General features: G+C 35.8%; 1 protein-coding gene across 1 annotated transcript; it reads right to left on the reverse strand.

The window, feature by feature from the left end:
* Positions 1–1,347: 1,347 nt before the first annotated feature.
* On the reverse strand, positions 1,348–25,782 carry LOC149807246 (XK-related protein 6-like). Its single transcript, XM_089952803.1, has 3 exons — positions 25,229–25,782; positions 15,769–15,977; positions 1,348–11,204 (listed from the first exon to the last, which is right to left on the reverse strand). Exons 1-3 carry the CDS (start codon positions 25,780–25,782, stop codon positions 10,504–10,506), a joined length of 1,464 nt encoding a protein of 487 aa, XP_089808929.1. The 3' UTR covers positions 1,348–10,503.
* Between the last annotated feature and the right edge of the window lie 347 nt (positions 25,783–26,129).

Raw genomic sequence — 26,129 nt, forward strand, 5'->3', positions numbered from 1 at the left:
CAAGTGCAAGACAAGTTTGGTAACTGTAGATAGTGAGAATTCAAGCTGTTGTGCAGAAATGAAATTGGTAACAGACAGATGGATGGACTGACAACATTATAACATAAGATGTTCCACCTTATTGCAGGCTTATTAAAAACAGACTGATAATTGTTCTTCTAATCTCATAAATGACAATAGCAAATTTGTAAGTAAACTGATTCTCCTAGAATACATAACTGATCACATTAACATCAGGAATATAACCTCCACTACCTCCCAAACCTAGCCCTATCAAAAGACAAATATTTGCCTTTCTGTCTAGATTATAAAGGGCAGCATCTCTTGCCCATTACCTCTCCTTGTCACCAACAGGTTGCACTATTCTGAAGCTGAGCAGAAAACTGTGAACAGGATGCTTGCACTGTGGATAGCATGCGAGGGCATTAAAGTAATGTGATCACCTAAGTCAGACATGTTCAGCCTGTGGCCTGTGAACTGCATGTGGCCCAGTCCTTCACAAGGTGTGGCCTGTGGGCATGTAGGCAGTCCTTCTGAAAATACGCATTTTAATTAATATGCATAATTAGTAATAAGGAATTGTTCTTCTTATGATGATCCTGTAATCAAGTGGAATTGAAATGGGTGCCATTGAAACAGCAAGGCCATCTGTCAAGGGTACATGTAGAGGCAACCATCTACTGCTGCATCGAACACTCCAAGAAGCTGAAGAAACTCCCCAACTGTCATCTGTTTCTTGTTGGAAATGGACTCTACAAACTTGACAATTTGGACCATCTGAAGGTAAGGATGAAGTGATCAATGAACTGTTGGGATGGACAAAGATTGGATCTTTTTTCCCAATTCATCAGATACTGCAGTATCATCAATTTTTGTGGGGGACCAATTTTCATGGTTTTCGTTGTTGCACCAAACCACAAATTTAAATCCCCAATGGAAAATGAACCATGTAGATGATGCCCCCACCCCATTTTCTTACAGTGTTTCATTCCTAGAGATTAACACAGCTACCAGCATTTGATAAATCAAGGTCAATAATGTAATCTGGTAATTAAATATTAGCTTTTAAATGTGTTTGTTTTAATTTTTATTTTAACCTTTTGAAACAAAAATCATAAATCATTTTATATTGTTTCAATGCACTCATTTGATAAGGTATCCGATAGCTGGAACTTTACACTCACTGCCTTAAATCAATATGTGAGGTAAATAAGGATAGAGGGAAACTAGAGAAAAAGCATTGATATGTGAGTTAAGTAAGGATAGTGAGAAAGTAGATAAAAAGCATAAGCATTCAAACAATAGTAATACTGAAAATGAAAGAAAAAATAATACCAAAGAACAGTATATCAAAATTAAATTTAATACTTATTCAAATCAATCCTTCATTAGAGTACAACTGTTTTTGAAACATTTAAATCCTTCTGAAAGCACATTTCATTTTATCTATGCATTTTAAATCCAAAAGAACAACAATCCTGTAAAATACTATAACTATTTCTTGAAACACTATTATTAAATTAATCACTATGTATATACACTAATTACAGCAGGGTATTAAAGCTCACACTTCACAGACTTTTGTGCAAAGCCACTGTATCAAGACTGTGTCAATCAAGTCTGATGGTACCGGTACTCATGAATGCTTCTCAGGTAAATAATCCCCAAATTGCTGAATTATAGAAGTCCAGCTTTCTCAAAACCACCGATAATTAGGTCTGATCTTTCACTTACTGTCACGTGAGCTGCAATTATCCATTCAGCGTGACTTGGCTTGATTAATGATGTTGCAAGGTTTACTAATACTTTGCACTGATCGTCACCAGTAACATCTTCTTTCTGTAATGGAGTCCATAACCGGTTTAGTGTACCACTCGTCGAAGTGTGACTTACATTTTTCTTTGTACTCTTTATTTAATGTCAAGTTTAGAGGTTGAAGTCGGTCTGTACAAGAGGCAGGCACAAACAAAGGAGTGATTCCATTGTCTTTCAATTTATTTAGCATCTTTGCACTTTGGTGGGCTCTAAACACATCAAATATTGATAGTGCAACTTGATGGACAGTGGTTTAAGAGATCATTCATATGTACTTTAATAACCGATTGACCTAGTGTTGTTGGCTGCATTGGCTTCCTTTGATGTTGAGCACTCAAATGAAAACATGGCAAAAGCGATTAATCTTGACAGGTGTTTTATTTGTGCTCACAGAGATGGAAATATTGTTTTAGTCTTGTTGGCTGCATTGGCTTCGACTGGTGTTATTCATTTGGTCAAAAACACAGTGCAAGTATTTAACTTGCCAGGTCTTTGATTGTGCTCATACAGGTGGTAGTATTGTTTTAAACATTAAAGTGACTGCCATTTGTGTAGGCATAGTTTCATTCTTTTGTATTCTTTATTTTGGGTATTTGTAGAAATTAAACCATGAAATTAAATACCTACTAATATGCAAACTTTGAGTGGCCAAACCACAAATTTATGTACCCAAGAAAATGCCGTTTTGTACAAAACCATGAAAATTGAGCCCATTGAAAATAAACAATACTACACTAATTGAGATGATTTGAAATGGATGTGAGATCATCCTTTCCTTTGACTAGAATTTAACTCACCATATGTTTTTGGGGGATGTTGTCCAAGTACACTGCCTTGGAAACAGATGAAGGCATATGAAAAAGGAGGAAGACACAGTTAATTAGTTTCATAAAGGCCCAAGGACTTTCGTACAATCTGAAAGGGAGAGCACAAGAGTAATAACAATTTCCTTGGTATGCAACCTGCAGGAATTTCCAGGAGGACAGACGGATTGGAATGTGAAATTACGCATCTGTCAGATAGAACCTGATGGCAAGTTCCTTCAGACAGAACATGCCATCTCCATTTTTAATTTGGTGGGAGTATAAGCTGATTTAGATGACTGATATTGATGACTGTGAACAAACTCTGCCACCATCTTCTTAATGAACCTCCTGATCTGTTGCTGCAAAAGTACATCCTTTACTGAGTCTGATGATACTTCCGTAAGGAATGGACTGGACAAAAGTGGAGGGGATTGTCAAAATTCCCCTCAGAGATGATTTGGCTTGCCCACTCACTTTGTGGAAGGTGACTGATGCAACACTCTTTGAACTGCAAGAGTCTAGTGTCTACTGAAAGGTTTTCTTAGGGTAGTCAGGGACATGAGTCATTGGTGAAAGGGTGGAGGCTTGGGGGTAGAGAAACTGTTTCCTATTCCCTAGTAGCGAGTGACTGTGGTACTAATTAGCAGACTCTCCATATAATTATAGGGTTGGGATTGTGACCAAATTTGGAGTTGTGTAGCCAATGACCCTTTGACTCCAGTCATCATGTCTTTGAGGATGATTTGGAGATGATTTATGAGGTGATGGTGGCTGCACAGCTAGGAGGAGGGCAGTTCTTGGGCTGCCTGTCTCTGCATATCCTCTATCTTGTCACTGAACAGTAAAGGTGAACCGAAGGGAGTGGATTGCTGGGACAGGGGAAGTTGTGGCTTGATCAAGGTCAAGCATAAACATATCCTGCTGCATAAGTTCCAGATTGGCAGAAGCCATCAAAAGTATTCACAAATACAAAAGCATTCACAAATACATGGTGGGCTGCCCTGTTAATCATCATTACTAATTTAGCCATTGACTCCCAGTTGTAACAACTGCTGGACTTCCTGGCATGGCTGAAGATTGCCAAAGACATCAAATGCCAAAGACATCAAAATCCAGCAATAAAGATGTGGCTACTGCAAAAGAGCATCAAAATGGTGGGGAAAATCCCTTTATCCATCTACCAGTAAATAGGAGAAACAGGCATAGTTCTTGTCTAGTGCCAGAAAATCTGACAAGAAGGCATTCAGACGAGTCTTATACCTGTGAGATGCAAAGGACACTTATAGTTTACTATCAGAAAAAAGGTACTGAAATTGCCTGGGACACTGATCTAGTCAGACAGCCTCCCTGGAATTTCCTTGACTTTCCCAGACTATGAGAGAAGACATAAAGAAGGGTTGATGTCATCATCATTAATAATGAGCAAGGCCATGACCCTGATGGATGGTGTTGAACAGGGCATGGTGGGAACTGAGTTCAACATCATCTAATATATTTTTCTGGCTAGTTGTAGCCGTAGGATGTAGTCAATGAATCAGTATGGATGGCTTGTTAAAACTAAAATTGATAACTACATGTGTTTAGCATACAGATGGCAGTATATACAGCTGTACTACTGGAGTATTGGCACAGTGTTAGACGTATTGGACAGTTTGATCACTAAGATCCCCCGCAATGTTTTTGCAGTTTTCCATAGTAATGTTGACCATGTAATCTCCAATGAAATGGCATACATGCTGTAAGTACCCAACAATGTAAACTTTGGCAAGATACGAGTCCTTGCTGGTTTTGAATTCCTTGCATTTAATACACTCTCTGTTGTCAGTTGATTCTTAAATGACAAAGTAAAGAAAAAAAGAATAAATTATTAATTTAACCTGGTTAACAATGCCAAAAACACCCATCATACAAGGGAAGAAAAAAAATAATGTGCACAAATATGAACTACAACATGTTCTAATACAATGTTACCATGTTGTGTGTGTGTGATTAGGATTCAATTTTTCAATCATATCACTACGATGTATGCAGTGTGGCAATTTATAGTGATGTCTAGCACTGGGGCATCATGCCATAGACATGTAGCATGATGTCCCACCCAGTCACATTATACTGACACCAGGCCGACCAGTCCTAACACTAACCTCTTAATGCTGAGTGCTTAGTGAGGCAGCTGTTGTACCATTTTTAAAAGACTCGGCTGGGGTTTGGACCCACAACCTACAGTTTCCAAGGCAGACGACTTGGCTCCATGGAGTTATTACCATGTTGAACCATGCAGTCAGATATCACTGGAACTAATTCTGTGTAAGTGAAACAGTTCATATAACTCTGGTCAAAATTTAACAAATAATGTATAACACCTGCAGACTAATCCTTAATAAAGTGGTCCCCTTCTTATACAGCCACCCCTTCGGGGGGGGGGGGGGTGTTCACGAGGGGGACCACTGTATATCCAAAGATAACAAAATCCTCGATGGATGGATGAAATGAGCACAAATTTCCAACAGATTCTGGGAGGCGATGTTAACAATGTATTGTCATGTGTTGTCAGTTCACACTGCAAGCTTAAAACTAGTGCCACCTGTCTGTGGCAAAAGAAAGTTAGGTGTAAGAGTTATTGCCATTTTTCAATATAATATAGAGCAAATTTTTGTCTTTTGTGAGGGATGAGTTCAGGAGGTAGTGGGGTTAATATCAATGTCAATGTGATCAGGGAATGTAACTGAAAGAGAAATGTTAAAGTGTGAAGCCATCACATTAAGGAGAGTAATACGGTTAACACCCAAAACATATTACCTATTGCTATACTTTTGTGCCAAATAATGGCTAAAAACCCAAATCATTTACATATGACTGTAAAACAATATATACACTTTCAATCCAGGATTGAAATGTACCATCTTTGAAAGTAATAACCTAGTTAAAAAACCTAGCCTTACAAGAGCTTACATATAACATAATGTTTTTCATGGCTGTGGTAAACAGTTTATTAAATCTGGCAAAAAATAGCAGTAGCTAGCACAGTAGACAAATATTTAGCTATAACTGAGTAATTACAAACAACCACTGGAATAAACTGCTGTAACTATACATACAGTACCCCATGTATGATAATCTCATACTTGAATTTATCACATGAAATTATGTATTGTAATACAGCAACTAAAGATACAGTACTCCAGGCATGATAAATTCATACTTGATGCAATACTGTAATGCAAGAATTTGCTGCCAAATTATGACTCACCTGCAAATATGCTTTCATGACTTTCATAAACTTTGACATAAAGCTCCACACAAAACCTTAATGATGTTGACAAAGACAACCATGTTGACGTTGGAGAAGTGATACACAAAAGCGGGGCCCCGAGTGGCCGAGTGGTCTAAAGTGCTCTCCGTTACGGATCACTGCCATCTCACCTCTGTATGCATGGGTTTGAGTCTCGGATTCGGCCAATGTGGATATGTGAGAAAGCTTGCCAGTAGCTTCTCGAGGGTCAGTGGTTCTTTCCAGGGATTTCCCGGGTTCTTCCTCCACCATTAATACTGGCCGCCATGTATAGCCTATTGTGTGCTGAAAAATGGCGTTAAACCCTACAAAAACAAAACAACATACACAAAAGCAGTTATATCAAGCAACAACCCAACTGCATAAAGAAAAGATGCACAATACATATACACTCAATCACATAAAATTAATAAAACAGTAATGGCATATATGTTGTACAGGATAGCCACAAACATAAAACTGCAATAAATTAGCTGCCTAACATGGTTACAAAAGTTAAAATGAATAAAATTTGACTGACCTTTAAAACACAGCTGTGAAGTTACTTAGCACTCATGAAATGTAACCTTGTTTCATTGCCCTATTTCAAAGGGCATTTGAGGAAATAGGCAGAAAGTGATAAACAAATTTGTATAAGTGAAACTGGCATTAAAGGTAAAATCTTGCTATCAAACTGAGAAGCGTAAGTGTATATGGTTTATCACTGTACGCTAAAAAGCTTTATGACAGAAAAGTAGAAAAAAGAAACCTAAAAATATTGGCATGTGACCTTGACCTAAAAACAAGACACCAAATGTGCCTTGCAACCCAACTTCTAGTGACAATATGTGGGTATACCAAGCTTAATCCAGCTATCTTAAAAACTGCTCTGAAGGTAAACATCTTGAGGGAAAAAACGAATGAAACCTAAATATTGACCTGTGAACTTGTCCTTGAAGATAGGAACCTATGTGATAAACAACACACTAATGATATAAAATTTTACCATGTTTTATCCCTTCACCTCAAACAAGCCTAAACTTATATATTGTCAAGGAATGTGTAATGGAGAACTTCAACACATAACACAATGACACTGACCCTGAACATGAGCCCCTAATGTTGTACACAATTCACCTGCTAATGATGACATATCTGTAAATCAAGCGGCATCTCTTAATCTCACACAGCTGTAAAGTTATTGAGTGGAGAAGAAAGTGTGATGGAAAACTTGTAATACTGGGTTGTGACCTTGATCTTGAAGACAGAAAATCCAAGGTGGTCCACAGCACATCTACTAGAGATGAATGCACACAAGCAAAGTTTGATTCCTTACTCCCGAAAATATCTCAAATTAAAGAGTGAAGGGGAAAACAATACATAAAACTTAAAATAATGAGCCTTAACCTTGACCTTCAAGATAGAATCCCAAAGTGACACTTAACCTATGTTATAATGATAATGTACAATATATATATATATCCAAAACATATTAACTTTATTATGTTTCAACTAGTTTATTTGAACTTGTTGCTGATACTATAAAATATTTGTATTGTAATTTGTAAAATTATCTTTTGCAGCTGACACATTTTCTTTTAAATAATTATCTAAATTTGCTTAATGGCATATAATGACCACTATAACAATGAAAAAACCAGGATATAATTTGTGCTAACATAAAATAACAGATGCCATTATGGCTCATTGATTTATAGGTCAATACAAATATTTTACAGTATCAGCAACAAGCTGGAATAAACTAGCTGAAACACAGTAAAAATAAAGGTTTATTTCCTGTAAAAACAGCCATGTAAAGTTTTGCAAACAACCATTTTTCTGTTTTGTTTGTCTTGTCTATGTTTTGAATATGCCTTTGAAAAATACTCATTAAACAGTTGAAAGTGCTCACGCTAGTTAGATACTAGTTTTACATAGTTCATTGTCAGATTATTGCATTTATCTTAATCCCTGGCACAAGTGATCCCTTGCTGGATCCAGTGCACTTGAAAGGGTTTTATATATATATATATGGTAACATACTTTAATTACAGGGTGTCTGAGCAACACCATTTTGATATAAGGCCAACTATACAATGTGTGAAAAGTTTCATGGCAATCTTTTGAGTAGTTGAGAAGTAACAATGAAAAACTGTGCTAACTGATGGACAACGGATTTGTATTTCCTGTAGATGAATCATGTACATTACATTAATGAGCACTGTTTTAATGGTCAATCAGCTATTAAAACACATGCCTGTGAATGTGTATGAGTTTGTTTTGCTGGCACGATTGATTTTAACACCTCTTAATGCTGAAATACAGCTTGCCCATGTACACTTAAAAAAATCACAGGGAGAAGTCACTTTTGCTTTCCGAATATAAAAAAAGTGAAGTTTACATTTTTCAGCAACTTAGTACCTGCTTCACCTGGTAGCATGAACCCTGTTTTATCCACATTAATTTATTAATTTACTCATTCATTCACTGAAAACTGGTACAACTCTAAAGTAACAATAATTTACAATGGCTGAAAGACAACTGTTCTTATAGTCACATGAAACTGCTCATTGATTTTTAAATTGGATAAATTGCAAAACCATTTGTACAGACATAATACACAACAAATTTATAAAAGAAGTTAATCAAAGAGCAATACATATCAGTTCTGCAGTACAGCTGTATTTTAACATACCAGCTCTGTAGTAGTGCTGTATTTTAACATACCAGCTCTGCAGTACAGTTGTATTTTAACCTATCAGCTCCGCTGTACAACTATATGACCTGACACATATGGGTAAAATAACATGAAAATAAAACAAAATAATCTCATTTTTATCTGTCACAATATCAAACAAGTTTTGCAAACAAATTCTTTGCATATGCATGAACAAGACAGATAACATTTGCTCTTGGGTGTCAAAATAGGGAAGCATGAGGATACATGTTTTACAAAAACAAAATTCAAGCTATAATCTTCATATCAAATGAAGAAAAAAAACCAATTCTTTGAACAGAACATACTGAAAAGTGAGAGTATGAGAGGCTCATTGCTAATTTTTAGGTACATTCATGTTCACTGTAACTTTAAATTTTATAATTTACATTTAAATTTATAATCTCATAAGACTGGCTTCCAAACTAATCATAACAACATACATGACTAGTGAAACTTATGGCTATGATTTCTTGCAATACCATAAGTTTGAATCAATATGAGAAAGGTAAATATAATTTCATTAAATAATATCTTGGTTTCCTTTAAAAATATTTACAGGTTTTATCATTTCTGTAAAAGTCTGTATGCATATCACACAAAAAAGATTAGATCAAGCACATTCTCAAAAGAAACAATACAGTAAATATTGAATCTACACACTATTGGAACCACAATTTCTGACTATTGTACAGATATGGCCAATTTAAAGATGTTAGATTAATGGCTCATTTTGACACTAAAATATGCGGCCAATCTGTACAGGATACTGGCTTACAAAGTGGATGGTTTAATAAAGCTTCACTGAACACTAGTTTTATTTGGCATAAATTATGAAAACAATTATATTCATGGAGTACAAAGAGTTATGCCTATTTACTGGACTCTTGCCAGTATACTGCTTAAGGTATATTAATTTCACATGAAAGATGTGAATAATCTGTTAAAAATACATCTGGTACAAAAACAAAGTTTCTAATTCAACAAGAGGTCCATGCAGACATCCACTGGCCTAATAGTGAAATGTAAAAGCAGTAAACAAAGTTATGTTGAGATAATTATAAGAAATATTATTTTTATGCTTTAGTTTATTAAGAGCAGCCATACTGGAAGACAGACTGGCATTATTTGCAAAAACTTGATACCATGATGCTTTTGATAAAGGTTTTCAAAAACAATTTTTAAGAAATAATATCAGTTTTTTTAAAGTAACGGTGGGCACAAAGCTTTAGGTGGCAGATCATTTGTATAATACCTGCTCAGCAGTTTGTGAAAATAAGTTGTTTAAAAGTTTTCTAACTGTAATATTTGCAACCATATTAGACGGTAAATTAGCATTATTTGTGTCAACTTCAAAGACCATGACTTGAAAATGCTATTTTGCTAAATTTGGTCAAAATCTGTAATATTTTTAATAAAAAAAGAATCTGTTTCAAGATATTTTATTGTTGGAAGTAGTGACATTATCTGACTAAAGATCACAATAGTTTCATAAATTTGTATGAACTTGATGCTAGGATGCTCTATATAAAAATTGTTTAAAATCCGCTGAACTGTTTGTGAAAGTTAGTCATTTAAGGTTTTCCTATTTTTAGCTATGGCGGCTATATATGATTCTGAACCAGTACCAATTTGTACAGGTCATGATAATAGGATGTTTTCTGTTAAATCTGTTTAAATTCTATACAGTGTTTACTGTGAAAATTAAAACAATAATTGCATAGTAACATTGTACAAATGGGCGGACAAACACACAATGCACACCCAAATCATGGCCATACCATGAACTCACCTTATATAAACATGCAAGCATGGTATAATGTCACAAAAAATAAAACAGTGGCCATGATCTTGAAATTATTGTAATGTGTACTGCATTAGTTATTCATCGATATTTACACAGCTACTGCATCAGATTGTCTAGCTTTCACTTGTACTGTCATGTCCTCCATATGATCTTCCATCTCTTCTTCTAAGGAATGACAGAGGGATTGATAACACATAAAATTTCCCTTTGGCAAACAGCAGGGTATAGCACCACTACCTTTTGGATGAAACCACCGATAATAGATTAACTGAAATGATATCTGAAGCACTACCCCAAATATAATTGCAAAAAAGGCAGGTAGGTAAAACCATTTACTTTTCTCTGATGTGAAGTAAAACCATAACATCACCATTGTAAAATTTTCTATATAAATAACTGCATAGTAAACAAGAGCTCTAAATCTTGTGTGCCCTTCCCTGACATTAAGAAAACAGAATACTAATACATAACCACACACAATATTAAAAAGACGTTCTTCACATCGATTCTGATAAAAATGAGTCTTTTGACAAAATAGCCATCCTGACATAATGATCCAATGAATAGGCACAAATATAAAAATAGCATAGGAAAACTGTGCTGCAAATAGTCCCAAAACAATTACCCTGGGTCCAATTTCACAAACTCTCCAGAGGAAATAAAAAATAATTCCAGGAAGGCCCATGTTTTCCTTGTTTTCATGAGAGTTGCGTAAAGCTTTGTGGTAGGAAACCAGACACCAGGCCAAGCTTGCCCAGGATGAGACAATTGATAATGCTCTCATCATCTCTGTAAAGAAGGAGAAAGAAATCAGTGAATATACAAGTTGCTACCGATGTAAGCTGAACAAATTTTGAATATGCCACATAATCACAGTAAACAAGTACATTGCTCCATCAATAGAAGAACAATTAATACAACACAGCCCATCTAATTATTACCAAAGATAATTATTAAGATGGTAAAATGCTAACCACTGCAAGGCACAGTATTGTTCTACTCAAGTCAGCTTGAAACATCATGTCACCATAAGTAAAAACAACTGCAGCTTTTCTCTCAGATTACAAAATGACTTGAAAGGTAACAGACGAAAACCAGCAGAATACATGACAAGCTCACATCTGTTGCGAGCACTGAGCATTTTGTGCTATAAATAAATGTTGCTGCATAAAGTGCAAAAATGTCACAAGACATTCACAGTATAGCATGAAAAGTTAAAGCAATCTGACTAAATGAAAAATATATATGTACACACATACACACAATAACTGTAATCACTAATGTAATCAAAAAAGGTTAGAATTATAATTCATTTCATGAAGGGGCCCTGAGTGGCCGAGTGGTCTAAAGCGCTCTCCGTTCCGGATCACTGCCATCTCACCTCTGTCTGCGTGGGTTCGAGTCCAAGGCTCAGCTAGCGTGGGTACGTGGGAAAGCCTGCCAGTAGTTTCTCGTGGGTCGGTGGTTCTTCCCTGGGTTTTCCAGGGTTCTTCCTCCACCAGTTATACTGGCTGCCATGTATAGCCTATCTTGTGCTGAAAAATGGCGTTAAACCCTAGAACAACAACAACATTTCATGTAGGGATCAAACATGTGCCATGGGTAAATAACACATACTTCCCTGCTCTCATGTACCTCCCAGGTGGAACAAGGTAAAAGGTGGGATAAATGGACAAGTACTTTCTTCTGTTTGGCATTTAGATGTAAATATATTTTTCACTGGGGTTTTATTTATATAACAATAAGTAAGTACATGTAAAGTATCTGGGAATGATGATCACATAAAAAGTCATTTATATGTCTATGGTTTGTTACTACATAAGGGTACAATTTCTACATATTTAAATATAAACCAGCTTCACAGCCTCTGATCAAACAACATGTACCTGATGTGAGCTTTTGCAACAGATTTCTCTCCACAGAAAGGTTGTAGTTAATTAGATAATTTTGCTGTGGTCAGTATTAAAAATACTTTCATAGAAAATACAGACAACTAAACTGATAAAATATAACTCCAAAACAAACTCTGTACCTTCTTAAATTCAAAACATAACCTGTACTTTCTGATATTCAAAACAAACCCTGTACCTATTTAAATTCAAAACCTACCCTGTACCTATTTAAATTCAAAACATACCCTACACATAAAAATTCAAAATAAACACACTGTACCTATTTAAATTCAAAACACACCCTTTACCTATTTAAATTCAAAACAAATACTGTACATTCTTAAATTCAATGACAAATGATTACAAGGACAAGGTCAAAGTTGATTAGACCAAACACAAATTTGCAAGGTACTTGCCTGCAAACAAGTCCAACAAATTCTGATGGAGGTCATGTTCCATTTACAATGCTTTGTGCCATACCAATGTCATACTCTGCAACCTTGGCACAGTACATATATCAGCACCTTTACTTAGCATCTGTATGTACCACATGCTTCTAGTATATAAATGCCTGTCATCCATCAATCACTCCTTTATTTCTCATGATAAACTTTCAAAGCCTGTCTATTCCATATTGTAGACAGTGCCACAGTAAGTCTCACATTAAATCAGTGTTACAACTACATGGTCTTAAGCTAATAACAGAAAAGAGCAAAAATCAACATGTTTTGTAAAATTCAAAAAATAATTTATTTCCCTAAAAACACATTGCTAAAATTTAAAAAGAACTTAGTGCTGTGAATTAAATCCCAAATAGTCCTAAAAACTCTAGCACAAGTCCAAAAGTATTCAGTATTCCGAAAGAATTCCAGTAGTGTTCCAAATGGATTCCGATCTTGAATGTGCTAATGTACCTATAGCCTGGAATAGTGTTGATGTGCTAACAGTCTTGATGTATCATAATGATATAAGTCAAATGTCTCTAAATTCATTCACAATAATCTCAAAATAGTGATTAAGTCTGTAAGTATTAATGAACACAAAGTGACAATGTAGTTCCAATGAATAATTTAAATGAAAAAATCCTCTCAAACTAAAACTGAACACAAAAATAAAGACTATTCCACTTCAGGTGATGAGACAGGAATGAGTAAAGCTAATAAAAACAACATTAATATAAAAAACTAAGACACAATAAGAGGACCAAGATCAAATTGAAATGTTCATTTCTGGAACATTCTAAGTTGTCAACAAGATCAGGTCTATTACCAAACTTTTATTAAACAACCTGGCAAACATTAGGTACAAGAATTCTCAAGGGGAAAGCCAATGTCCTGAACTTAAATCCAAATAAAAATGTGCACCTGCAAATAATAATTATCTTAACCCTTTACTCACAGAACACAGTTACAAAGTGCAGCGTGCTATAAATAGAACACCTGTTACCTATTCGACTCCATATGCATAGGTCTGCCTGTTAACTGTATAGCAATGTAGTGTATGCTACGTTTAGCAGCAATTTTAACCATTTTACATTTTTGGTACACATCTATTATGTGTGGAAAAATTTAAGAGTAAAGTCCGATTGTTACAGCTGTGTAATTATTTTTCACGAAGAATTTTTTTATGTGCTTTAAGTCTTGAGAGAACTCATTCACCGTCAAGTCAGTGAGACCGCATGACCAATCGTAGCTGCCATTTCTCATACTCGAAATTTACAAGTTTTTGTCCACGTCTACATCACTAAGTCATCTGAATTTGATAATTTATAAAAACTAATTGCTGCCTACATCAATATCAGAGCCTTTACCTAAGTTATTGAAGCTTTCATAGTTGTGATTCTAATTGTTAAGTACTGAATGAAATCTGCGACCTCCATTTTGGTGAGTGTAGATTACGAACCAGTTACTTTAAATAGCAGATATTGACCAGAGCATAAACAGTGACCACGTGATCTGACGTAATTGTCATTCACAGAAATGAATGCAGTATTTAACAGGCGGTTTTCCCCGAAGGTGTCGCAACAAAAACCGACTTAAAATGGCTGATCTTCGTAGCAGACATCAAAAGGCGTTTCCATACGAATGGAGTAGAGATGTCAAATATAATATACGATCATCTACAAAAATTAGCTACGTATTATGTTGTTTACAAAAAAAGACATTTATCATGTAAGCACAAATTCCTACCCTCAAATATGGACAAAGGTCAATCAGACAATACAAATTAAATATACATGACAGTGTGGCAATGTGAAAACTTATTATCTGAAGGAATTTTAGATAAACAGGGAAGAACATTTGAATTTAACATGTTGTCAGTTACATTTTAATTGTAATATTTCTAAGTACATATGATGAACCGCCTTTCAAGTCCTAACATAGGTACAGGCAGTGGGTAAGTAGGAATTTCTTTAATCATTGTGATGACCAACAAAACTGACAGACTTTCGTGTACTAACAGACTTTCTTGTCTAGATTAAACTCAGCCAACCCTCTCATGTCAGCGTGTCAAAGACTGCTTTAATGGAACAAAGATTGGTTTCATTTATGTTGCTAGTTTCAAGTTGACTTGGTGTTAATTGTTATGACCTGCAATATATGTTACAAATAACCTTTCTCTAATGATTAACCATGTGGCTTTCTCTAACTGCACTATCATCTATTGTTTGCATGGTTATTATTGGAGACCAATTTATTCTTTCTGTTTGGAAAATAGTTACATGGATAAAATAAGTGTTTTTAAATTATTTAGTTGTGTAAATAAATAGTTGCAAAACCACTCAAACTCACATTTCCAAGACAAGCTTTGATTACCAGTATTGTTGATGTAGCTTAAGAAATGAGTCTATTAGTGTATCTATTAACACTCTTCTAACAATCCATGCATTGTATCATCCAGCAATCAAGTCCTTTCTGATTAGTCATTGACGTGTACTACAAGTATGAAATATACATATTTTGTAGAACTTTTAATTATTAGAATTAGCTTTCATGTGCAAAAAAACATAACAATAAACAAGCATTTTATTTGTAAAATAAAATTAAAACACAATTATAAAAATACATTTTTTCAAACTTTCACTGTAATATTATGTTTTCATGTTATCAAACAAGCTCAAATTTCCCGTGTCATGGAGCAAGCTCATATTTCCTATGGGCAAGTTCAATTCTGCAGTCAGCAAGCTGACTTTTATCAAATTTCCCGAGTCCTATTCTTCAACAAGATTTATAAGAATGGAGGGTGATATTTAAATCCCTCCCAATAATTCAAAGCAAAATTTGAGGTTCCAAAACTTTTTGACTTGATAACTCTAGGAACAAATACAAGGGTTTTAAAATAAACAGATCAGTGAATAATCATAATAGGTCATTTGAACAGCCACTAGCACTGAATAAAAGCAGCACAATAAATAATAAGCAAGATATTTTTATGCTACTATTATATCATGAAATGTTTACCATATATCATATGATCCTCTTCCTGTATGGAAATCATCAGGTACAGCTGGAGTACTAGCTGTGGGGCTGCCTCAAGGAAACATTCAAAGATTCTCAGACAACATGCATCTACATCCTCCAGCCTCATCTGCCGATGATAGTAACGCCTATCTTCTTCACTCAGACTCTTGCTAGTACTTTTCATACCATTGTATAGGTATTCCAAGTATCTACAGGAAGAGTAACAAAATCACTTATAAACATCACAATGATCTCATTTTAATAAATCCCAGTGAAATGCAGTCTTGTAACACAGAAGTTGTGGATCCTATTTTTTAAGTTGAGCATAGTTCTGGTACTATATCTACCACAGCATACCAGGTATGGCTACCTCACTAACAATCAGGCACACATGTTTATGGGTTTCCTGAACAGGTCTAAAGACAGAATTCACAGTTTAGTTAATTATCTAATTAAATAATTGAGTTAGGTCCACATGTTCCTATCAGATAAAAACATCTAACAACAAACAGCTAAAAATATTCATGAAGTAAGGACAGCACTTTCCCAACCCCCAAATCATACATAAGAGAGCAGACTGGAAATCAATTTACACGAGAACAAACTGGAATCATGTGCAAATTATTTGTAAGGATAACATTAACATGTTCTTCTTCAAAACACCCAAATGCACTTCAGCTTCTTATCTATGTTGGAAGTAATAAAGGCTCCATTTGTGATGCCGAGCTAAACTGAAATACTACTGTAATACCGGTACTTGGGTTCAATTGCAATGTAACTGTTGTAATTGAGTAATTAATTACAATTACACTGTATTTTGTTACAAGTCCATGCTCTTAAAATAATAAACAGAAAAGAGCAAAAGACTACAAGCTTTGTAAAATTTAACAAATATATTTATTTCATTAGAATATAAAGTGAAAATGAGAAAAAGAACTTACAGCATTGCAAATTAAATCCCAAATTAATGAAGCTAGGACAGACAATGCATATGAGTGAAAATGTTCTCGAACTGTAATTATCCATGCTATAGGATGGAAATATGAGTATGCTTTTCCAGTTTTTATCAGAGATCTTTCACCCTAAAAGGCTCAATTTAGTTGGGAGGAATTTTTATCCATGATGCAAAAGGTTACATGTCTAGGCTGTTCAATAGCTTCATAAAGATGCATTTGCAGGAGGAAATATTGTCCATTTTCAAAGCCAATCTGCCATTTTAAAATGTGTATTCTGTATTTTCCACCAATACGTGTAAAAGTCAGAAAACAACTTAGACCTTACAATGCATCTCACAAATTCCACAACATAGCATTTTCCCATATGTTTCTGACCTACATTATTTGCATTTTAAAAGTTAAATCTTTAATAAAATAATACCTAGGCTTTGTTTTCAATGAATTGTATATTTTTCTGAATATATTTGCCAGATGATTTATGAAAAACAAACAATCTAATAAACTCTCAGATTTAGCGACGACAACCATTATTTCCCGTTAGGCCTACTGGATCACTTATAGTTTCAAACTAATTTTATGACAAAATAATGTACAAGAGGCAGCTAATATATATCCAGATCACCGATTCTGATCTTAAAACACAAATTGCTATTTAAACACTATTATTAAAGTTTTAAAACACAAGTTTGTATGTTTTTATCATCAAAGGATTGCATCTGGAAATTGGGCAGTGATAGTTGCTACATTACTCGGGAAAGGGTTAATGGTCAATCAGCTATCAAAACACATGCTTGTGAATGGGCAAGAGTTTGTTTGTCAATGTAATTCATATCAAAACTATGCCTAGCTACTAATGTCTTGATGACTACATTTCACTACAACATTAGAACTAACTGGGCTAAGGCGAGGAAGCATCTATAAAAGCATGGTCAGTCAATGTACCTCTTAAAAAACACTTGGTCACCCACTTTGCCTGGTAAAGTGACCCCTGGCCCTCCCCAAAAACTATGAAAATTTAGAACTATTGGTTACCAAAGTCTTTGAACTTGCTGCCCAGCTATTGCATCATGTTCTTTTGGCCACTGAATTACCGCTCTGGTGACCTAGTAGTTAGAGCATCTGCCTTTGATGCAGGAGGTCATGGGTTTGATCCCATGCCGAGTCATACCAAAGACTTATAAAAAATGGTACTAAAAGCTGCCTCACTTAGCACTCACCATTAAGAGGTTAGTGTTTGGACTGATTGACCTGGTGTCAGGATAATGTGACTGGGTGGGACATCATGCTACATATCTGCGGCATGATGCCCCAGTGCTAGACATCTTTATAAACTCACACTGCAGACATCGTAGCAATATGACTGAAAAATTGTTAAAGCTTCGTTAAAGGTCCAAATCACAGACACTCGTCCACTGAATTCTGTCACTGTAAATATCAGAACAGCTAAACGATCAAATGATCAACACATTTCCCCACAAAGCAGGTGGTTGAAGCAGAAATGGCAAGTCTTTGAATTTTGCCGCACACCTATTAAATGCGTACGGAGGACTCCTGCCTCAGTGATTTTCTGTGTCCCAGATAAAAAATTGGCATCCAAATATGTGTGATTAAGCGTTTCCTAGACCTCTGTAGATACTGACATATGTATGCCTAAATTGGTATAAAATGCTCTTGTGCACTCCACTGAGAATATATTCCACTACCTTCATAAACCACTCTGGTGGATGACCATTTCACTTGAGGGATTCTCCAACACTTGTGAGAACTGTTTGTTCTTAAGAGCATATTTTAATAAGATCCAGACAAGCAGAATCAGTAACTCTGGGTTGGGATGAAACACATGCCATCATGGTTGCTTAAGACGATGAGGGAATACCTCGACTCTTGCTGATTCTGTTGTGAGACTGATGTGGTTGATCCTAGATTTCCCATTTGAGTGAAGTAATCAGAATGGGGAGACACTCCGATTCTTTTGCTTCCTGTATCACCTTCAGAACCTGACATGTTGGAGAAGTGTATACATCTGGCCATTTCAAGACAGGACTGGTGAGACAAAGGTTGGGATTTGGCATTCTACCATGCCACCTATAGGTCTATCATAGGTTGATCCCACATAGCATCTACTAAGTAAAAACTGAAGGATGAAGAGACCATTTCATTTGTATTATTTCCTTCTTGCAGGACAATGACTCTGCCAATATGTTAGCCAGCCTAGGATATGTTGAATTTAAATGTGGATTTGTCATTGAGGATACCATTTTAGAAAATCCCAAACAAGAATACAAAGATCTGGGGATTTGATTCTGCTTTGCTCTTTGAGATAAGTAATCACAGTGGAGTTGTCGGACCGAAACTCCATTCCCTTGTAGGTTCTCCAGCCACCAATGAAAAGTTTTCTAAATGGTTTTCATCTCAAGAATGTTGATATGAAAAAATGATCCTGAGGAGGCCACACTCCTAAAGCATCCTGAAATGGTAGGAAACTTGCTCCCCAAGTCCTCTGTGTTAAAATCTACTCTTATCATATTTGCTGATGGTTTTACTTGCAGATGTATCCCCATCGCAAGTCCAGAGTTGTCCCCCTGCCTTCAAGATGCAACCTCATATTGTGCAGATTTGTAAAAGTTGGTCCAAGATTTGGCCTCTATTTGGATCAAAAAATCATTATTATGGGAGCCCAAGAAAAAGACCATGGACAAAGATATCCTCTGCCGCATTGAGCAAATCTTGGCAGGTAAAGGAATTCTCTAGCAGATGGATTGCTCCATATGGACATCCTTGCATGAATTTAATTCTCATTTCTGGTGGAATCTTTTTTTATTTATGTGAATATTGGTTCTATAGCCAGTTGACTGAAATCTTGAAAGGGTATGAGGTGAGAAATGTCTTTGTTAACAAGAATGAGGAACGCAACCTGTAAAATCATGTCTTGCTCCAAAATATAACTAACCTGCTGTTTTTTAGCCTGTTGTGGGTGAATAAAATAATTTTTGAAGCCCTGTGAGTTGTGATGTGAACTCATGCCTCTTGCAAGTCAACACTGATTGCATATTCTCCACAATGGATGGCATTAGAACCTGTTGTTGCATTCCACCGCAAACTCAAGAACACAGAAGAGTTGACTGAATCCACTAGGTTTATGATCAAGTATTAAGTCCTGTGTTGTAGCTGAAAGAAATCTGGGCAGAGGCTTCGGAGGTGTGCTGAACATGATATAGAGTCCTCAGGAAACCACTGTTGGGTCTACATGTTGTTATGGTAAATTTTCTCCATTCAGGAAAGAAAGATTGGAGCCTTCTCCCCACTGGGATCTGTGATGAGGTGGGAGATGAATGAATGTTATTTAAGATAGGGACGGTCTTGTGGAAATGCTGGCAAAAACAACAGACATCATTTGACTCTCGTTTCCAATGGTTGTAAATTCAGTATGACTGCTTTCCAGTGGCATGTGCTCCAGAGACATCCCTGTGACCTCTTCTTCTTTACCTTGTCAATCCCTCAACTATAGCTGAGACTCTGAGGAGTGGAAGGAATGTGTCCTTGGTGGCTTGTTGCAAAGTGGAGATTATACGATGACGGTTGCAAGAGTAGTCTGGCTAATGATCCTCATTAAGATGGAGGTAGAGAGCACTGCATCTCGTTCCAGCTGTTTTAAGTCCATAACTGCTGTTTTGGCCATGGCCATAATAGTTTGGGCCTCGATGTTACAAAGTAGGCCATTCTATCCAATCGATTCATGTGAGATTCAGGGTGGGAGAAGGTAAGTGGTGTTCCACCTATTGAAGATTGCCATAGATATTAGATGCAGTCTGAATCGCTTCAAGAGTATCCAAATGGAAAACTGAGGGAGGCATTGCAATAAAAAACATCCACAGATGCTTGGAACTTGTAATTGTCAATGGAAGCAGTCCCAAATTATCAGTATGTTTGTCAGATTGTGGAAGCAATTGAAATAAGATTCTTCTGCAGACAATGATATCACATGATTTAAAACTGTGGACCCAGCAGGTGATGTAGATGAAAGGAGGACAGAACTCCAATGGCAGTGGTCAGAAAACTCAGTCCAAACCTGCAAGGCAGTTTCACTCCTCATAGTAAGATCTAATAATGACGAGGGATCCTGAGGGTTCGTTTTCATTGTTTTTGGTTTATGTAGTGAAGCTGATGTCTCTTGTGCTACCTGTGAAACAGTTGTAGAAAAATGTTGAGGATGGCGGCTCACTGTGCTTGCAGTACATTATAAGTTAGATCCTGTTACATCCAAGATTTTGCTAGAAATTGGCTACCTTTAGGTGGCAGAAGCATGAGGACAAGTGAAGCGAGGTACTATGTGGGTTAGAGTGACCCATAAGAGTGCCTATATCAACTGGACATCATCCAAAGGAAGTTCCTGGCAACACTATTCAGGTTAGACTGATTCATTAGAGTGCCTGTATAAACTTGGCATCATCTGCAGGAAGTGCTTAACAGCGATATGCAGGTTAGTCTGCTGTACCAACATGTCATGAACATATGCAAGGCTGCATATCTTGAGATGAGACGCATCAGCTCAATTCGCAAATATCTTTCAGTTGATGCCACTAAAACACTTGTGTGTTCATTAGTACTTTCAAGACTGGACTACTGTAACTCAATTCTGTCTGGTTCATCTCAATATCTGCTCCAGAAACCTCAAAAAGTTCAAAACACAGCTGCTCGGATCATACTTAGAGTACCACGATCAGAGCACACCTCCCCGCTGCTCTGTACACTACACTGGCTATCCATTCAATCCAGAATCAAACACAAAATTTGTTCTCTGTGCTACGTTTCACTGTCGGACTCTAGTCCAACATACCTATCCGACCTCACCCATGTGTACACACCAGCAAGATACTTATGCTCCTCTTCTGACAATCATATACTCATTATTCCAAGTATGAAAACAAAGTCATATGGACTGCGTTCTTTTGCATACCAGGGCCCGGCAACATGGAATGAATTGCCCACTGAACTTAGACACAAAGACAAAGTGATCCCATTCAAGAGTGCTCTTAAAACTCACTTATTTCGATTGCAAGAACAAACTTAAAGACCTAATAATGTTTCCTACCTTAAATATTCTCAGCATGTTTTTTTAATGTTTTCTAATTTCATGGTGTTTGTTTTTTAATCATATCATTATATGTCTTTTTTATCTTATAGGTGTTGTCTAATGTTGTAAAGCACTTAGAGCTTCTAAAGATTAGGTGCTATACAAAGTCCTCATTAATATTATTATTATCTCAAGATATATTTTTCCAAATAATATGGAAATTAAGCAATAAAAGTGTCAGGCCACTGCCTCAGAACAATAAATTGTTGGTCCTTAATATAACTGCAGTACTGAGTGGTACATACTGCATTGTGTTCAGAAATACTGCAGTATTCCACAAACGAAATTCTTCAAGGTACCCAACTCTAACCCTATATATGAACATAAATTACCATCAATAAATGAAACAAGGAAGAAATGAAAGAATAAACAAAGCATAATATGTGCTGAAAAACTAATTAAAAATAAATATGTTAATTAGTAAACAGTGTTAAATGCCTCAAGAGAGAGACCAAATAAAGTTATGATATGATGCTAGCTCTATAGAAAAAATTTTTTAATCTTTGTACATGTATTGTACCTAAATACATTAAGCTTGAGGATTCACATTTGAAATGATCTTCAGATGGAACTTTTGCCTATTGTGTTTTTGATTTTTCTTTTACCTATTCTTGGCATTACGAGTCCATTTCCAAAAAATTAAAACAGATTTTGCTGATTCATTTTATGAGTCAATGTACCTTTCTGCATTCTTTTAAAAAGTTTCTAATGATTCTGTAGTACCCAATGATAATAACATACTCTGGAGTATTATTATTAGCGTATATCAATGACCTGACAATAATGTCCAAATGAAACACTGAGAAAGTTTTGATTACTCTCGTGACTTATATTCACACCATCAAAAATTTCATATAAACAACCGTTACAGCAAAAGAGGGTATCACTTATTGCCAACCAATTGCAGATGTTTACATATACACTTAACAGAAGACGGTTTCTTTGAAGTACATTAGAGTAGTCTTCCATAGGGCAGCCCTTTTCACAAGATAACTGCATGATAAGGATTAAATATTAACTACTTAAACTGGCTTCATGCCCATTTACTTAAGTCTAGCCTTTAGCTATTCTCTAGATTGATTACGAAAAGTGGGATCGTCCTGGGGGAAAATGAAGCACATCAAAGGGACACGTTACAGGGAGAATTGGTGCATCTTTTAAGAATTTCGAGCATTTTTTCACCCAGAAGCTCTGATTCTTGAGAGACCAGAAACATTTGTTTTTAATGTTTAAGTAGAAACAACAGAATCAGAAATTTACATGTTTAAATTTAACATTCTATTGATGAAAAATATTTTCTGTTTAGCATGTGATTATAAATGGCTAAGAATTCAATCCTGATATTATTAAAAGAATTAGAATGTGCTTTTTCATTTCTTTCTATCCTTCTGAAAATGAGGGACTTCAGAGTTATGCCACGGACTCTCAGAAATATGCTGGTGACTCCTGAGTTCTATGAGTGAATAGTCCAGGACTCCTAATCCTGAAATTTGTTTGAGAGACTTGAGTTTATTGTTTTATACATGTACTGTGTAACAGTACTGAGCTCTTCAGTAACCTCACCATAATCAATTGATGTCGTTAATCCATTCAGAATTACTTCTGCTCACACAAAGTAAAATCTACCTTCACAACCTTCAAACAATGGCACCAGATAGCCATGCCAACAGAATTCAAGAGTGAAATTAGGAACTATAATATCTTATCTTGCTTAAGGGAAATCAAATCATTATTAGCTTAAATATACTACAATAGAACCCAAAAAAATTTTATTTTAAATTTTCACTCCATGACTGATGGAAGGGACAGGAGACACCACTAACCTTGGCAGAAAAATCCAACCATGCTGGAGATTCACATGTATGCTTTAGTTGTACTTAATACATTTTAGCCCTAAAACTTAATTTGGAGACAAAATACAACAGATCTTTAGGAACAATGGACATTCTAATAATCAAAAATATTCCTACTAAAAGCCTGTATCCACAGATGAAAAATGGAGATATAGACATAAACAACTTGTCCAAAATGGTGGGACATGACCAAAATAGATACCAGAGTAAACAAAGAAACTTCATAATCTAATTGAAGAAACTGAAGTACAAAACTTGATAAATATAAACAGCTTGCTGAGCATGATCTATATGATGATTCCAATAAGAATTTAAAAACGTCATGCCCTTTTTGAGTGTCTGGTAGCCCTGCCATTCTAGCTGTGACACTTGAACAGTATTACTATGCAGTATTATAAAAACCCAACAGTCCAATGCCTGGGACCATTCAAATTTCAGATCAGACCCCTCTCGTAGTGTGGTGCCCATCTGGCATGTTGAAAAAAAAACAAATTTACCTGAAGAAAAAGAACTTTGTTCAGACTGATTAAATAGAGGACATTTTTTCAAGATGAGGTGCCCATCTGGCATGTTGAGAAAGGTTAATTTACCTGAAAAAAATTAGACTGATAAATAGAAATTTTTTTCAAGATGGTACAAGACTAGAAAATCAATAATATTTATCCCCATGTATGCCCCTTACCATTATGAACATTGTCTACTTATCATAGTTCTATTGAAATCTGTAAACTTTGTGTACATAACAAAGCATGTGACCTATCAATGGGGAACATATTGCCAGCATTACCTATAATCAGTGCTCACTTGGCTTTAATATGCATGTGATTCTACTGAGTTAGAACAAAATATCATCATGGATGCATATGTGCATAACAGAAACCAGCCAGAACCAATCTAGTAGGTATCAGAACTGTTCCTGGCAGTCATTGTGATCAGTACAATGATGTGTGATCAAGTAATGGGATTAAAACTTACATAAATACACAACAAGCTATTAAGTGATTACTTTATTGTTGAAATCTGGAGAGTTTAGTCCAAATGCAGGATTTTTTTTCAGGTATTGAATAATTAAAAGGATCAAAAGTGGTCCAAGGTGGCTTTTGTAGTCTATAATAAAAAAAATTGGCTGCACCTTCGTGGAGGTGAGATAGAAATGGAAGACTGCCTATCAAATTATTTCAGCAGAAACACTTAAGTATTTTGATTTTTTTATGGACTTGTTAAGTTGCTTTTATGTTGTTCAACTTCAAGATGTTTCAAGTTAAAGTTAAATAAATAATAATTGAGCTTTCCCTTGCTCATACTTAAACTTGTGTAATGCAACACTAGTTAAAGATAATAAGTGGCACCTACGAGCAATATCAAAAGTGTAAAGAGAAACCACGCCTCAGACGCTAATGAACATTAGCATTGCTGATCTGATGATTAAGCAGAATACTTAGTGATCAGACAATGGCTCACCTCACGAGCAGTGTAATGATTTTCCACTGTTTATAAAATTGATTGTTTAAGCTCACCTTATTATTGGTCCCATCATAAAAATACTGACGAGAAACCTGGCGGTCCAAAGCCATTTTGGAGTTTCAATCACATAAATCTCGTTTCTACATGTTCTTTCTTTACACCTTTGCAAGGCTCGCTGCTGATTCTGGTAGTCAAGCCAATACCATCTTATGTTCAAACCACATGTAACTAAACTTGGCCAAACAATAAAGACTGTGGTTAGTGCAAAGGCAATTTTGATTTTTGCTCTGTAATACTGCACAGCAAGAAGACAGTCAGTGACGACATCAAAGAAAAAGAACAAAATTGCGGAACATGAAACAAGAACATCTCTCCAATGAAATGGCACGATAGCTGTTTGGGCTTCTGCCAAGACCGAGCTACAATATCTGCTTGACTCCTCCGAGAGCTTTCTTCTAGGGCTAGAATAATCAACTGCATCATTCCTAGTGGAGACGGAATCTGATCTAGTAATGTCATCAAATTCGATAGAGTGGGGATGAAGAAGATAAGGCTGTTCTTCTCGCAATGAGCGTCTAGAATGTGGAAGTTTCTTGCGAGAGGCCATCTTTGGTTAATTCAATTCTCAAAAACGCATAAAAAAGTATTGTCAATTGAATTTTGTAAAGCGTTTGTTTGTTACGGAAAACTTAAGCGTTGTGATCGTTACGGAATGTCATTTTAGGTCTCACTGGACAGTTTATCTGGTGAATTTTCATCCAGTGATGACCAATTACAGAAAAATGAGAATAATTTTACACTGAAGATACAAATAAAAACAAACTAATGATTTTTGTAGAAAGCATACATGTGAGATTTTGACTGCAGTAATCAGATTAATTCCTGATGCAACTGGTGGTTTTTATACTGAACCAACACTGCCACCAACCCCTAAATTTTACATTCATTTTTGAC

The sequence above is a fragment of the Sinohyriopsis cumingii genome, chromosome 1 (assembly GCF_028554795.1).
Source record: "Sinohyriopsis cumingii isolate HCF-2022 chromosome 1, ASM2855479v2, whole genome shotgun sequence".
Taxonomy (NCBI): Eukaryota; Metazoa; Mollusca; class Bivalvia; order Unionida; family Unionidae; genus Sinohyriopsis; species Sinohyriopsis cumingii.